The 17718-nt window shown below is 36.7% G+C and overlaps 1 protein-coding gene across 6 annotated transcripts in view; it reads left to right on the top strand.

The window, feature by feature from the left end:
• MCF2 (MCF.2 cell line derived transforming sequence) overlaps window positions 1-11211 on the top strand; it is a 98938-nt gene extending 87727 nt beyond the window's left edge. Inside the window, exons 28-31 of one of the 6 annotated variants that reach the window (XM_074359688.1) lie at window positions 696-808; window positions 4104-4216; window positions 5119-5219; window positions 10581-11211. In XM_074359688.1, the coding sequence (XP_074215789.1) occupies window positions 696-808; window positions 4104-4216; window positions 5119-5219; window positions 10581-10633 (380 nt within the window). In that variant the 3' untranslated portion in view covers window positions 10634-11211. Of the gene's footprint in view, window positions 1-695; window positions 809-3159; window positions 4071-4103; window positions 4217-5118; window positions 5220-9467; window positions 9600-10580 lie in introns of those variants that run through there. The other 5 variants (XM_074359689.1, XM_074359691.1, XM_074359690.1 and 2 more) reach the window with 5 other exon arrangements.
• The last annotated feature ends 6507 nt before the right edge of the window (window positions 11212-17718 follow it).

Raw genomic sequence — 17718 nt, 5'->3', positions numbered from 1 at the left:
AGGTCAATCCTCTCACGCCATCTCTACTGTGGTCCCCTGAGCGGTCAGGATAAAGCCTACTACCACTGCCTTCATTTGACAGATGAGGAAGCTGAGTCAGAGAAGTTGGCATGACTTTTCCAAGGTGACATGAATAGTTTAGTGTGACCAAGATAGGATTCTGTTACTTCTCTGCCTACATTAGATTGCTTAAACCATACCAGTTCAATGTATTTTATTAATTAAACATCTCTTACAGGCTCTTATGAGACATACAATGTATAGCCCATGGTCTCTGCCTAATAAAAGAGATAAGACAAGTCTAAAATAATATTACCAGGTAGAATGTTCTAAGTGCTATTTGAATGAGACCAATAAAAATGCTATAGGAAGAATTTTTGAAAGAATGGATTTTCTCTAAGAAGGAGTAAATATTCTCTGGAATGTTATTTAGCTTACTATTATTTGTAATAACTGCCACCAACCCCAACATGAAACCATCCTAAAAAGTAAAAGAAGTGTATGATATTTCTAGGCCCTTTCTGAAATATCAGAAATTCTAAAATAGTACAGCCTCCTTGGAGGTGTTATTATAAAAGATACTATTCTTGGACCATTGAAGGTTAGAGCCTTGATGATTGCAGTTCGTTTTGCTTCCCTCCTTGTGGTGGGCCAGTAACATTAAGTAACTGCCACCCTCCATGTTTCTGTTACAGTTTGGACAGAGATGTCATCACCTACAGAAATCTCTGATGAGCCTGACGAATGGCCAAGTAACTATTTCTACTCTTCTTATGATGACAATGAAGAAGAAGAAAGGCCTCTCATGGTTAGTAATGACATATTAAGATAAACAAATAAAAACTCTTTGAGCAGTTTTGTTGATGAAATAGGCAAGGCATGTAGGAGCAATCTTTTGTCAGCATCCTTGAGGTCATTAGGTGTGCTCCATGGCCAAAAGGTACGAAGCAAGTTTTACTATGAACATTCAGTAAGCACTTCTCTGTGTAAGTGGAAGTGTTTTGAGCTATATGTAGAGCTCCTACTGAAGTTGATGACACAGTCAATCATTCCAAGTCTCTATATAGTGACCAGTTTTATCTTTTTTTTTAAGAGAAAAAAGAGTTTTGTTTTTTATTATAGGATTGTAAACTTTAATATATGTACCTTCCTAATAGAGTTAAGGGACAAATAACTAAAGAATCTGAAGTAATAAGGTCTTTCTATTTTTTTAAAAAAATTTTTTGAAGTATAGTCTGTTTATAGTATTGTGTTAATTTCTGGTATATGGCATAGAGATTCAGTCAGTTTTATCTTTAATTGAGCTTCACCACTCTGTTTTCAGTCTCGGCACGTGAGATAAATTCAAAGCACAAAGAAGGCCCAGATATACTTAGAAATCAGTTTAGAGTCCAGATTAGAAAATATAGGAAATAAACATTACTCATGAAAAACTGTTTAATGACCTCTGGGGAATATATTTTAGTGGGCTGTCAAAAGACATGCTAATGCTGCAAATCGCAGCATATTAGAGCAAGAGGGCACCCCATAAAAGTAAAGGTTGCTTTAGGGTAAAAGTATGTGTGTTTTTAATACAGAACCAAAGTTTATTATTTTTTTTCTTCTTAAAAAAAAGAAAAAGAAAACTCATTGTGGAGAGAAGCCCCTCCCTCTTCGCCTAAGGGCGGGGGGCTGTGAAAGATAGCTGGGTAATCAAGTACAAGGGGGTTGGGATGGAGACTGTCTTGCCAGCCTTCACACTGCCCAGCCATGTGGGGTGGAAGGGAAAGGGATATGGAAGAGCCCGTTTCCATGACAACCAGTTGCCTACCCTCTACTTTGGTGGAAAGAAGGGAGAAGGCCCTTAGGTCCCTCTGGAGGATTTCTCCCTCAAAAGACTTCAAGTCACTGTTAACAGAGTCAGGCCTGGTCGTGGAGGGAGAGGGGCCCTGGTGGAAAGTTCTGTAGAAGAACTAGTGTACAGTGTAGTTAAGATCCTGGTGGATTATTACAGGGGAGTTAGAACTGTTTAGGGTAAATCTCCAAATTTCTGAAGTCACCAGTGTGCAGGGTGGGAATTATGCTTTGTAGTGGGCTGCTCCTTGGCACCCTCCAGAGGAACAGATTCAGTTTGGCAGTTCTAATGTTGAGGGAAGGGACTAATGGTGTGGATAATCCCAAAGCTCCATAGCATAGGTGCTGGGATGCTTTCTTTAAAAAAGTAACAGAATATTTTTTGTACTAATAAAACAATGACCATAATTCAGAATTGTATGGTAGTTTACAGTTCACAAAATGATTTCACATTTAATAGTCGCAGTCTTCATAAGAGGAAGGGCAGGCTTTATTAACTCTAACTGACCAAGTCTCAGAGCTGGTAAGAGATTTGTCCAGAGTTAGTTGTCTAGACTGGCAGTGCTCAAACTTTTTAATGAGTTCGCCTTTTTCAAAACAAAAAATTTAGTGAGAAGAATAGCATTTGAAATTTGCAAATCTCTTTAACAGCTGGCTTCAGAAAGGACAGCTGGATTCCCCTATCTGCTTTTGCATTCAGTCTGTTGTGCGATCACACATTAGGTGGCCTCTTGAAAACTCCTCTGTAGACTTGTGAGAGGATGAGAGTGAGAAAGGCAAATGATATAGGTCTGACCCTTGCAGACCCTTGGAACCCCCAATGGTCAGCCTCCCAGACTTTGAGAATCACTGGTTTAGACTAAGAATAAAAAGAATTTCCATTTCCTTAATTAATATTATCTGAGGATGGGAGGTATGGTTGTTCAGATGTGAGCAGTAAGTCAGGGGAAGGCAGTTTGGGTTAAATGTTTGCTGTAAACGATGCTCTCTGAGGGGATTGTCAAGAACTGAGAAAGTCTTCAGTAGGCATTTTTCCAGCTATGGTGTCGGAAAATAAAGCGTATATGCAAAAGTGATGAATGCTTTAATCATAGGGGATGGGTATGTACAAAAAGCTATTAGCTCTTCTCTCTTCTCCCAAGAATTCCCTACATTGTGCTATGAAGGGAAGCATACAAAAGACAATACAATGCATTCCACAACCCCACCCCGATGCAATAAAATAACCCCGAAACCAAAAAGCAAAATAGGTTGGAGTGAGCTGCTCTCTTAGCCTCGCTTTATCGAGCCAAGAACAAGAAGTAACGGGTGCTGCTTCCCTTGTAGAGGCCCGTGTCGGAGATGGCTGTCCTATTTTAACGAAGCTACTATGTTAAATGGCAAGTAGCTCTTTCCTGCCTGCTCCTTGGCCCATTTGATAAAAATACTGCTCAAAAGACGTTCAGCCCAAGTGATGTGGATAATGTTTTCAGATTAATTCCTTTGGATGTGCAAAGAATCAACACTACACAATTCTTTCCTTTTATTTAAAAAAAGTATTAATTATGGTTCTCTTACGTCTTAGAATCGTATATTCAATGTGTAAGAATCTGTGCTGGAAAAATTCTCATCTCAGAATACATTTGGACTTGAAGATTATTATTTCTTCTCTTGTCTACCTTGTAACCAAATGTAATCAGTGTGCCTTGGATTACTTAGCTTATTAATGAATCAAGTTAAAATTATAGCTGAAAAAAGATTAAAGCCAAGTAAAGCACAACATTATGATTTAATATGCTTTTATTGGACTAAGAGCTTCTGTACCCATTATTTTTACCTGTGCAAAGTGATACAAAGTGCAGAAATCCTGTGGGGGCACTAGTAAATCTCTGTTCAGGGCCACTCCCTTTCTGATGTGCCAAGAAAATTTTTTTATGAGAGTAGTTTACAAATAATAGTATGTAAAAATTATTTTCATGCTTTTTTTCCTGGATTTATGCTTATTACTCATGTAACTTAAATTAGTTGTGCCCTGTTATTTTCTGTGTAGTTCATGGTGTAATTCTTTTTGCAAATAAAAATGAATTCTTCAGGTTAAATAAACACATGTTCTGCTTTTTTTTTTTTTCCATCACAAACTGCTCTATGTTTATTTGTTCCTGCAAGGCTGCTGCAGCTAACCACACTTACCCTTGAAGTGGAGAGTGCATTCTTTATATCACAGAGCATGCAGTTGTGCAAGTCGTTTTGCATTCAAACTTGTAATGTCATTTTTCAAAACAACCTTACAGTCTCCAGGCAAATATAAAGCCCTAGCAGATTGCAGGAAGAGAGGCTCAGAAGACCTCCTGTTTAGAAATGGAGATGTCATTCAGCTTCTCCATGAGGATGCTGAGGGCCAATGGTAGGTGCGTTCTCTGGGACTGTGTTGACCTCTGCCTGGGGCACGTGGATATCTAATCAAATGTTCTGCTTTACTTGTATCTTTGTTATACAGTCTCAAGAAGCAGAAATATCACATTTCTTATCAGTGTTTCATTTTCATTGCTTCAGCCATGCCTCTATAGCTCACTGAAAGGAATGTTAACCTTTGGTGAGTGAAAAATGCTTCGAAAGAATGAAATGCTATGAGTCTGCATGCTCTTTGGTGGTTTACCTTTGGCTCAGATGTTTCAGTGAGACATCTGGCTTTGTAATGGCTACAGGCACATTACATTAAGTCATTTAAGTCATTCATTAATTCATCACATGCTTAATGAATGCCCACCATGTGCCAGGGACCATGTTTGCTACTTTACAATGTAGCCACACTTCTCTTTATCAGTTCAAATACTGACTTCTTAGTCTTACCATTCTATCGTTATGCATCTGACTTCATACAGCACCAGTTGCTAAGATACTCCTGCCAGATATACTGTTTGATTATAGATAACCCAAAGCGGGAAGGAAATATTGTTTGGAAGAGGAGTGAATGAAACTTCCATAAATCTTTTGGAAATTTTATATGAAATAATTCTGCCTTCAGTGTGTCAATAACTTTAACTGAAGTGCTATGTTGACTGTGTACTCTGACCCTAAAGGTGGAGGAGTCTGCAGAGGAGGGTGAAATTAATGATGGATCATTAAAGTAATAACCAATTTTGCTAGTGAGCTAAGTCCTTTGTAGGTTACTCAAAGGACTCAAGCACGGTGTCATGAAGGTCTTTGAATATGTGCAATAGTTTTGTAAAAGTTTGAGCTTCAGTGCAATGTATTTGTTTTTTTATTACCTTACCATTATTGGCTACTAACTCATTTATTATTTAGGTTGGTGAAAAATCTAAACAGAAGAAAAGAAGGTCTGATTCCAGGGAACAGTTTGCAGATTTTAATCGGTGACTATAGGTTTCGGAATGCCAAAGTTACAGGTATAATATGAACTGACTGTATGCTACTTGTTTAAAGGCTAAAATTTTTAAAGCTCCACCAAATATGTAATTGACATAGGATAAGAACCTCTCTGCACTTAGAAATAAAGCTGCAAGCATATTATATTGGCTAGGATTTAATTTTTTCTTTAATAGTTTCAAATTAGTGAATAAAGGTGTTTTAAAGATGTTAAACTTTTCCCTACAAGGTTTGTAGGTTTGAAAGAAAGTTTCATATACAGTGGTGTCTTGTAAGAGATCCTTCAGAACTAAATACTGATGATATGTTTTTAAGGAGTCAGCCTTACTGTCCAAGAATGCTTTACTAGTGTGTTTTTACTCAGTTCTAAGAGTATGTTACTTACCTATGGTAGGTTTCTGCTACACATGTGCACGCGCACACACACAAACACACACACACACATTCAGTGCCTGTGCCCAAGACTTAATGTGTTGAAGACACTGTAAAGCAATGAGAATATTCCTTTCTATTAACCCAACCATTAGTACATGAAATTTCTGTATAGAAACAGTATTCTCATAAATTTTTCCCCTAAATGATACTGAGCTCTCTATAAAAAGGCAGCACACACACACACAACACCAGATTTGTTTGTAAACAAGATTATTATTATTATTATATGTACATATTTCCTTTGAATTCCTAGTTTCGGACTTGTATTTGAATTCTAGGTTATGTTACCCTATGTTTAAATGAATCTAATAGACCAGGAATACCCTATTTGGTTCCAAACTTCATTTATGACAGGAAACAAAATCTAAGGGTGATAGGGCTCGATACAAATATTGAGTCACTAGGAATCCCCCAAATAGAGTCACTTCTTGTTTATTTTTGGGGTTCTCTAAATCTGGGTCATCTTTCAAAGGTTTCTTGGATAATTATTGAATTACTGAATTATTTAGATAGTAATGAGAAGAGACTGATAGACCAGCAACCTGAACTAGCTGCCATTTATTCAAAATCCAGACCCGACAACGGCACAGTACACCAGTATTTTTAAGTGTACACGGAACATTCAGCAAGGTAGATCGTATGCTGGGTGGTCACACAATAAATCTCAATAAATTTCAGAAGATAGGAATCATACAAAGTCTCAAAAGATATATTAGAAATTGATAATCTCTAAATATTTGGGTATTAAATGATACACATCTAAATAACACATAGGGCAAAGAAGAAAGCACAAGGGGAATTATAATTATTTCAAATTGGATAAAAATGAAATGTAACATATCAAAATGTGGGGATACAGCTCAGGAGGGAGGGAAATGTAGGGAAATGTATAGCTTTAAATTAAATACTTGTATTACACACTTAAAAATCAAGTATAATTTGCCATATTAACATAATGAAGGGAAAAATTATGTAATCATTCCAATAGATACAGAAAAGCACTTGACAAACTCCACACTCATTCATGAGAACAACTCTCACCAAACTAGGAATAAAGGGAATTTCCTCAATCTGACAATGTATGCTTGTGAAAAATCACAGTTAACTGCCTACTTAATGGTGAAATATTGGAAGCTTTTCCCCCTAAGACTGGGACTAAGCCAAGGATATTGACTCTCACCATTTCTATTTAACATTATACTGGAAGTCCCAACCAGTGCCATAATTCAAGAAAGAAAGATAAGAAACAAAAAGATTAGAAAAGAGACAACACTGTCATACTTAGCAGATCATGTGTATGTGCAAACCCTGAGGAATCTATACACAAAAAGACCCTACTAGAAGTAATAAGTGAATTTTATAAGGCCATGGTGTACAAAGTCATTGTACAAAAATAAATTGTAATTCTATATTCTAGCAAAAAAGAATTGAAAAAAAAATAAAAAACACCATTTGCATTAGTAATATAAAACATAAAACTGATAGGAATAAATCTAACAACAGATGTCTAAGGCTTCTATACTGACAACCACAAATAATTGCTGAGATACATTTACGATGACCTGCTAGAACGAGAGATAGACCATGTTCAGGGACTGGAAATCTCATTGTTAAGAAATCCATTGTCCCCAGATTGACCTATAGAGTTAATGCAATCAAAATCTCACTAGGCCCTTTTGGGGAAAAAAAATTAAAGACGAGTTTATTCTAAAATGTATATGGAAAGGTAGAAATATCTAGAACAGAAGAATCTCAAAAATCTTGAGGAATTACCTGATTTCAAGACCTACTAAAAGGCTACAATAATGAATACAGTGTGGCATTAGTTTAAATATAGAAAAATAGAGATTTCAGAAATAGACCCACATATACATAATTGATTAATGTTTAATCAAGGTGTCAAGTCAACTGAATGGGGAAAGAAGGTTGTTTTAACAAATGGTGCAGGAGCAACTGGGTATCCACACAAAAAAAACAAATGAACCTCCACCCCCTACACCCAACTCTATACACAAAAATTAATTGAGTTGCATCATGGACCTAAACATAAAAGCTAGACTCATAAAGCTTCTAAAAGCACAGGATAATATCTTCATGACTTTGAGCAGTTAACCATTTGTATTATACAGGGCAGAAAAAGTACTAACCATGAAAGAAGTCTGACAGACAAACACAGAGAAACATTGAACATACTGAATCGAGCACTTTACAACTTAAAAAATTTGTATGTGTTAGAATGAGGTAAAATCTAAGATCGTAACATTTTGAACACTTTCAAAAGCCAAGTTGTGATGAATCACATTTCCCCCCAAATTAACTGATTCCATCTTACACATTTAAGAGTTAAGTTCGGAAATAAATATGGTCAGCTTTCTGCCAACTGCTTTATGCTTATTTGGATGGTTAATGAGAGACAGAAAAGAAATACATGAGTCACTTAAAATACATGTTCGAAGAGCTGTTTAAATTTACACATATAAATCATTTTTTAATGAAGCATTTTTAAAAAACCGATAAAGCCATGAAATAACAGTGCAGTGTATATGCTAGAAAAATAATGGCCTTTCTTGTGTTCAGGTCTCCAGAATTCAAACTTGGAAACACCAAGTGCATTCCTCTAACTTCCATATAATGTTAGCATTTGTATTCAGCATTAGGAACACTCAGTAGATTTTCCATAACTTTTATCATCATCATTTGAAATATAGGGCCAGATGTCCTCATACTTAATTCAGGACAAAGTTAATTACACTCAGTTGTAGCTAACTGTAATGCGGGACATGTAAAATTACACATTTGATTTTAGTTTGAAATGATTCCATTACTGTAACTAATACAGTAGATTTAGGGCGTGTTACCGCCGTTCGACAAGTGCATGGCAGAACAACTTAACAACTGCGTTGTGGGGTCTGTGCTTGTTCTTCAGGCAGTAAAGGGCTTACTATACATTTGTGAACATGCATACACTTTATTTGGGAAAAAAATCACATTCTTTTCATTTTTATTTTCTAACATCAGTACACTTTTTCAATGTCCTTTTCTTTTTGGTAGTGTCACTGGGAGAGCTGAAGTGTAAAGTATTGATAAATCATCAGCATTTAAAGCATTTATCACTCTCTTAGCGTGGCATGCTACGAGATAAGGGGACAAGGTCCCTCAGGTCCCTGTTCTCTAGAAAGTTCTGACTTCAGATGTTTTAAATATATACATTACTTTTCAAATAACATGCATCTGTGACATGTCAAATTGACAAATTAGTTACTTCTTGGCAGATTTTGGCTGAATGCTATAATGTCAAGCTGTCTTGATTGAGATCTATCCTTATATTACAATGCATAGAGCAAAACAGTATATTGCGGCCTACAAAAATTAATTTCACTGTGTGTCAGTTAATGGATTAGGAAATGAAAATTGACCACATATGCAATTGTCAACAACATTTAGGTTTAGAAATATATATTAGAGTGTGTTATTTGAAATCTGGCAGATAGAATAGAAAAGTGTCTCTGATAATTATGTGCTCAACATGTTTCATGTTATCTATATGCACACAGCGTAATTCAGACAATATTCATGCAGTCTGGTTGTAGGAGATGTGAATTGTTTATTTTGCTTCTAGTGAAGTTATGCCGTTCATAAAATAGATGCCTTTAGTGAGTAACCGTGTCACAGAATAATGACTTTCATATTAAAATAAATAACCCAAAGATATCACCTTTGAACTTACGATGGACCTTTTGAAGCCTCACATTTAGTGTCAGAAGTCATAGCACAGAACATTTTTGGCCTTAAAAGTCACTTGAGTATTAACATTATTCTTCATTATTTTGTAGATGCTGCTTTGAGTAACACAAGGAAACTAAGTTCCCCTTGAATTAAAGGAAAATGAATAGATTTAAAAATTAAGATTTCCTTTGGAGGTGTGAACTAGGTTATCGTTCTTGTAAGCATTACAGGTAAACAGCACAAGAGTCAGGGAGCTCCTATGCTGCCCATGACGGTCCCAGCATTGCCTCAGGACTGAGGTGGACTTCGTCATTCACAGTTTGTCTCACTCTTGCGAGAAGCCATCTTTGCACCTTCCATCCCCCCAGGTGAAAAGTGCAGTGTTATTTTGTTTCCAAGTAGGGTTTTTCTTGGCATGCAATCAGATTCCATCTAAACACTGGAAATCAATTATTCTGAACATTTACAGGTAGAAAGCTTTACCTGTAATTTAGGGGGTAACTTTTCAGTAACAAAATAGAACAAAACAAAACAAAGCAAAAAATTCAAAGAGAGAAGAGAGAATCAGAGATTTTAATCACCCTTAGTAATCAATAGTTTATTATTTAATTCTGTTAGCTATGTGACTATAATGTGCCAAAGGGATATGTTCTGAAGGACCTCTTCTGCACTTTGACTGGTATTTAGGGTTGTCAGAGCTGTCTTACTAGCTCTAAAAAGACCCAAAGCTCAAAATCCTGCCGTTAGGATATGTTGAAGTTTACATTTTATGCATTGAAATTTAGATACGTCACAGCTTTAAGTTAAATATCCATATTTGCACAAGAAGTTTTCCTGTAACAAAGCTCTGCTTTCCAGTGTCTTTACTTGCTGTTGAACATTCTAGAAAAATCTATTCTAGTGCAGGTTTTCTTAAGTTATATTGTGTTTCTTCCTACGGTTTTTCTTTGATAATACATGGATAGGTGTCTTGCTTTTAAATACGTAAACAGTGTGATCACTTGTCTTAAAGCACAGGCCCAGTCGTTGCATGCAGTGTTGAACTTAGACTTGGAGCATTTTATATTATGGGCCAGTGAAGACAATGGTTTGTAATTGCTGCCTTTTGAATCATGGATTGTGAGTTTTACCATCAAGTTGGCCTATTAGGTGCATGTTTTTTGATGATTGGTTTTACAGTGAACAATAACTATATAACACATAACTTATTTATCTTTTAGGTAGTTGTGTGGATCATGTCAAGATCATAGTTTATTTCAGTGGTATCATTTGATGGAACAATTTTTATGACAAACCAATTGTATTTTATTCAAAGGTACCTGTAAATTATAACTCTTGTAATGTCCAATTGCTGGGATTTATGATGGTTGATTTATAACTCACTTCATGAACATATCCACATGTTTGATATTTCACTTAATTAATGCTTCTGCAACAATACAACTACAAAATGATATTAAAACACGTTTCTTTTGTGTGCTGATCCTGTAATTAGAAGACAGAATTAAGGGATAAAATTTTTGAATAATGATGCCCCTCTGCACAAAAGATTTTAATTTCATGGTATTAAACTAGGAATTTTAATCATTTGAGACAATACTGAGTTCTGTAGAGTCAAACATACAGTATAGTCTTTTAATGTTTTAATCACTGTACAATGAATGCTGTATTTGTACATGTATTTGTATATGTAACTGCACTGTGTTAATTTTATTGGGCTCATAAGTATATGTTACTATGAAACAGCAGCAATTTCCCGTTGTCGTCAAATTTTAATTACATTATAAATGTACTTAAAATGTAAATGTACTTGCGTTAATTCCACATTAAAAATATCCAACCTTAAACTCATTCATATATTTTTTTCAGTTTAGTATAGTATCAACTAACTATGCACTAAAAACTCCTTTCCACTCATTTATTAGTAATGCCCTAAAGACAGCGTAAGTATTTTCAGTTATATGTTTAGCTTCAGATTTGTCATAAAGTTGTACTAAATAAAAGAGAACCAGCTCAGTGATCGACAAAATACAATAGAACAGAGAAGAGAACCCAGAAACAGATGTAGCATTGCATGTGGGGAAATGAGGGACTATTTAATAAATGATGCTAGGAAAATTGTAAAAAAAAAATAAATGTTTACTTTCAGCCTTGCTTCATGGTCCTCTGGGAGAGACAGAGACAGAGAGACACAGAGAGACAGAATGATCTGTCCTTAATGTGGGTAAAATATTTTGCTTAAACCGTTTCTTTACCCAAATCTGTAGGATAGCAATAACTGAGGTTTCAGGGGTTACATAGCCATGTTTGTGAGTGGCTATTTCCACACACTGAAAAAAATCTGCTCCCATAAGGTGGAGCCCAGGGAAACCAGGAAAGCATCAAGATACCTGCAGTTGTTTTCTGAACCATTGCTTGCTTTTTGCAAATGGCCCTTAGTTGGGTTTGCCAGACGTAGTCTCTTCCACAGCCCCTTAGGGAGCTAGAACTTATGCCTTAATACAGAGGGGGAATCAAAACCTATGAAGGTGGTTTGGTTGAATCTTTCATTTTTTGAAAAACTCAGATCGTTTCAGATGTCTTAATGAATATCCCATCACAGGATCAACTATTTCTTTTGCCTGTAAATTTATTTTGAGCTTTTTGGAGGCAGCACCAGCCGGTGAACTACTTAATCAAAAACTTAATCCATCTCCAAGAACTCCTTGAAAATTAAATGTCTTCAAGTTTTTATTGCTGTGTTGGCTGAGGAGTAGGTATTATTGTTGGCATTTCCAAAATTATGTATGAGTCTCTCACTATAGAGTATGTGGCTGTTATACAAGCCTCCCCAATATCTAGGCTACAGTATTCTCTTAAAAAGGGAGAAAATTTCAGAGTATATTTTTGAAAGTATAAGAAACGCTCCACTGGAAGAGAAATTAGGTCAGTGATTTTGTTTTGGGTTTAGTTAGAAATCAATCCAGTTTCACTCAACAGACTTTCTCTAAGGAAAATGCTTATTATTACTAGGTATTAGAACACAGGAATGTGCTTCCCATAGGAGCAGTAGACTCCAGAGTGCTCAGTGAATCAAGTCTCAAGCAATTAATTGTCAGGACAAGTCATTTTGATTACATTCCAGTACACTTCCCTACGTTGATTTGGAATGATCGGTTTACAATCGGTCTTATGGGTCCTGCCCAAGGACAGCAAATGAACAAAACAAACCAGTGTTACAGACCAAATCTAAACCTTTTATCTTGTTCAAAAGGAAACTGAGAGAAGTGACAACAGGCTTTTTAAAAAACATAATTCCTTTCTAGTTCAGAATGTATTTTCTCTATTAAAGCTCATGACATATTCAGGTCTAAAGTTTTCCCTGGCTCTTGGTGAGGCACTACCTAACATTTGTTGATCACCTCATTTTCACATAGATGAATTAGCACATTAAATTCTGAGGAGATAGTTCCAGCAAACATACACCAAATAGGACCAATAATGTGTATTGAGAATAGCCAATGAAGCTGGACTTTGTGACGATGTACTCCTGAAGCTAAATGAAACTTTCCTTAAGCCCAAACCCAAATAATACGTAAACTGTTTCAAAGATACATTTCATCTAAGTATTTGTAAAATATACTCACTAATGGCAACTACTACCAAAATAATCAAACCAATAAAACCAGGCTGGGGAATAAATTAAAATAATGGAGCAGAAGAAGAAGGCAGAAGAGAAAGATATGAAGCATAAAAAGAACTCGATGTGCTGAGGATTTTCTTAGTCAATAGTTTTTATCTCAGTTTGATAGTGAATGCGCTTTTTTACATGGCAAGCTGCAAGAACAAATGTTAGTAACTAAGTGACCTGTAACTTTTCAAGCATAACAAAAATGACTTGAAAAATCTTAGTTGACGTTTTGGAATCTAATATTAGAAGCTAAAGTGGTCTCTTTACTGACCCCAGGGAGGACAAAGGGCTATATCTATACACTTAGAAACAGTTTCAAAATACCTGAATTCAATGCAAAACAGCCATTTTACATATGGGTATTATTAAGAGTATATGAGTATTTAAAATCTGCCCATATTTCTAAAGATACAAACTGTTGGAAAGGATGTGAAGCAAGAACTCTTACACAATGCTACCGGGAGCATAAATTGGTACAACCCTTTGGTGAACAATTTGCTAATAATAAGTAAAATTGAAGAGAATACTGTATGGCTTAGCAATTCCGCTCCTAAGTGTCTACCTCAGAGAAAAAACACATATGTGCTCAAGGAGACAAATGTGCCAGAATGTTTATAATAGCATTGTTTGGAAGAGTGAAAAAAAAAGATTGGAGACAACGTGAGTGACCATGAACAGAAGAATAGATAACTAGATTATGGACTATCATACAGTAAAATACTACTTAGAAGTTAAAGTGAATGCCCTAGAGCTTCACCTGTCAACATCAATTAATCTTGCAGGCATAGATGCAAGATGATAGCATTTATATCATGTTTTTAAATGTGCAAAACAAAATAGATACTTTTAATAGATAATTTAAAGTAAAATATGGATATGCTGGATAATGATGAACTCCAAATTAAGGGTGGTAGCTACCTCTGGAGATGGGGTGGTGGGGCGGGGAGGGACAGACAGAGGGAGTTCATGACATTATTCTCTACACATTTTTATATGTCTGAAATATTTCAAACTGTAAAAAATTCTGCTTACTTTAATTCAGTACTGGAAAAGTGGAATACAATGTCTTGTCCCCTGATGATTGAAATACAGTGAAAATCTGCACTAAACTTACCTTCCATACATCCTGTGGGAATTTTGGTTTTTTTTTAATCTTACATGCTGGCTGAAAATAAGTCAAGAAGTCTTTTTTGCAGTCTTTATAAATATCTTACAAATTACTATGAACTAACATACCAGCAGAAAACTAATATCGAATAAACCTTCATTGACTTAACAATGTATGATTGTAAATGTGTTGTATAGGAGAAATATTTGCACTTAAGAAATGCTATGTTTTATTTTACAACATGAAATAACTACCTGATGCCACCTGAGAACAACTTTAAAGGTTTTATTTTTACATATTTCTAGTTCATGAATATTCTGCTTCCTTAAATACCTTTTATATTTTAATTTTCAGTGTGTTTAGTGCTCACTCAGAGCTATAATTGAGTAGCAGGCCTGTAAAATGATGAAATTTTAGTCATATAGTGTCAATTGGTATGCTGATAAAACAACTGGGTCTCTTAAACAATGTCTTTGTAGCATTTGTCAGTATCTATAGTGTAAACAACCCTACCATGGTGAATTTCAGGCTACTGACATGAAGTCACTCAACTGGGTGTTGGAAAGAGGTATGCAAAATTGGCATTTGTGAGTTGGTATAAGTCAGTTCTAGCACATTGCTGATTTCCTCTTATGAAACATACAGTGTTAGGCCCATAGTAAGTGTTCAGTAAAATTCCTTATTAAAGTGTGCTAAGATTTCTGAGTTATAACCCACCATTAGGTTATGTGTAGCTATGCTTTTAGCATATCTGTTACCTAGATTTGCATTTTCAAAACCAAGGAAGCAGAGATTGTGATCTCAAGCATGATCATCTAAAATCAGAAACTGAACATATGGAAGAGAGTAGGGATAATGAAAAACAAGGGAGGCGTAATGGGAGAAATTAAATTCCTGTGGCCAAGAACAACTGTTTGATTCAGATATAAAACTTCAAAATCCAAATGAAAGCCAAGAGCTAACTGTAAAACCAAGGTACAACAACAAGAAACCTACCTAAATAAGGATACAAAGCACAAACAAGAGAAGTAAATACAGCTTCTGGAGAACACAAACACAAAAGCAATAAAGTTATACAAACATAAAGCAATAAAGTTAACGAGGAGAAGGCCAGGGCTGTACCCATAGACTTCTAGGCTAATCTTTTTTTACATTTCCTAGAAATTAGTGATGACTTCTCTTATTATCTTTGGAGGGAAATGAATGTAGGCGTTCTCTCTGTATTGGTCTGTCTCTCTGTCTATGGCATATTCCTTATGTGCTCAGGATGAATATCTCATTCATGAATATTCATGAATATCTAGATGCCTCTGAGTTTTGCACTGATGTGGTCAGTTAGAGCTTTTATTTCTTCCATGTCATTCATCCGCTGGTTTATTCGTTTAACAAGCGTGCACCAAGTTTCTCAGAGACCTGTTGCATTCTTAATTTGGCGACTTTTACTTTTAGAGCTGAGTTTTAATATCATGAAAATGCATGCTAATTTTTATAACATGTTCCAAGAGGAAAATAGATTTTTATATATAGATCTTCACTAACGCATGTCATGTGTAAATCATGGGACCCCTTGAACTTGATGAGGTCAGCATCTAAACCACTTCATGGTTATTGATCTGAAGAAGCTAAACACTGCAGCATTTCTAAAAGTGTAAGAGTGACAGCATCCGGTAGATTTACTACGTCAGCAAGTTTTTATAGGTTAGGACCTCATATTTCACATTGCAAAGAAGCAACCTTTTGAAAAGAAGTCCGTGGCATCAGGAGTATCCTGTTCCTAGCTCCATCCTTCTCCAAGCAAGGGGTTCAGTCTTCTCCAATCGGTGGTAGGGTGAGGTGAGGGTGGGGGAAAAAAAGAGGTAACTTCCCTACCAGAGTGAAATGATCTGTCCAGGAGTCTGAACTACTACTCTCATTCTGTGAGGGAGTGGCGGCTCTGTTCCACAAGCCGTTGCCTCTTCATATATTTAAAGTCTGCCTGCTGTTCTTCCTTTCTTATAGCTTTATCCAGGCTAGAGGTTGAGATTAATTCTGGAAATCTCAAGGTAAGCCATAGCCCCATGGACAGAATGGAAGAGGTCTCGCTGTCTTTGTTTAAGTGTTTTTATTTCTTTTTTCCCGTTAACGCAGGCACTGGGGATTGAACCTGGGAACTCACGCATGCCAAGCACGTGCTCTGCCACTGAACTCTACCCCCCAACTCCCAGGGCAGAAGAGGTCTGCCTTGAGAGTACTATTGGAGAAAATGAGTACTCTCTGGACTTGGACTGGATGGGAAAGGCGGGGGGCCCACAGTCTTTTCCCTGCTGTGACCCCTTCAGCAGTCTCCATAGTTTGCAGAGCGTGTTGATTTTTGTGGCTTTAAACACGAGATTTGTTTCCCATTTTTATTGGGTTTTATTTTGTATTACACCACCGATCCTAGCATTCTTTTTTTTAACCAGGAGGTTTCTAAATGGCATCAGCTTCAGACTCAAAAAGAGCCCTGATTCCTGAGTGCTTTGCTCAGACAGGCCTGTTAGTAGCTGAAGTCTGTTTTCCCGTCACCCACGGCTGCGCTGCATTGTTAGAATCCCAGCTTCGGCGGGCCTTTGAAGCCTTCCTTCAGCTCTCAAACAACAGCTTCTGGAGTAGCCTGCTGTCTCGGTGTGCTGCAGTATGTCTTACCCTGCACAGCGGCCATGAATCGAGTTGAAATGTTGCCGGAATGACTGTGTGCCAGATGGCGCTCTAGATGTCAAATGTCACATCTGGAAGGCACAATGCTCACAGCTGGGCTAAAGGCCAGACACCAGCACCACAAGTTCATTCCACATGTGCTGCTATGAGTCTGGGACCATGGTTTCAGTTTATTTGACTGTCACTCTGCCTTCCAGGCTACCCTTTGGTCTTCTTGATTTGGTCAACTGTTTGTCAATTAGAGCAGCACTAGTAAGAATTATAGGCAGTTTTCAGTCCCAGGTTTGCTGAAAAGATTGTCACCAATGCAGAATGCCCTAGCTGCCCTAAAAATACAGACAGAGCTCCTGTTGAAAGCACTGTATTTTCACGGTGTGGAGTGGGAGAACTGAGTTCTCATCCTGGCTCGGCCCTTGTGTTACTTTGGGCCTGGCCTTATCTTCACCTCAATTTCCTCATCTGTTAAATGGGCAGAGTGGTTTGGATGGTGTGTAAGGACACTTGCAGCTCTGACATTCTTAGATTGGACTATAAGCCTCCAGAAGTTGTTTAGAAATTATAATTAAGCAATTTTGAGAACTGGTCTGTCATGGTTCAAGAGAGTAGCGGAGAAAACCTTTCTCCCTTGAAATAGAGAATTGGACAGTACTTTGTTCTTGTCATCATTTAGCAACGATATTCAAAAGAATCAAGAACAATCAGACTTAAACAGCAAGTTGAAATGACCACACTACATTAACAAACTTTTCCTCACTCAGCAAGAGTTCTGTTTTAATCTGTCACTTCCAATATTGCAGCAGCATGTTTCAGCCCATTTAGGTTAAGTAGCTACAGCGATGTTGAAAGCACTAATGATTCTTATATGGCGACTGCACATGCTCTGGGTAGAAGCTAGCGAGGGCCT

The sequence above is a fragment of the Camelus bactrianus genome, chromosome X (genome assembly GCF_048773025.1).
Source record: "Camelus bactrianus isolate YW-2024 breed Bactrian camel chromosome X, ASM4877302v1, whole genome shotgun sequence".
Classification (NCBI taxonomy): Eukaryota; Metazoa; Chordata; class Mammalia; order Artiodactyla; family Camelidae; genus Camelus; species Camelus bactrianus.
This window is presented reverse-complemented; position numbering and strand designations above follow the sequence as displayed.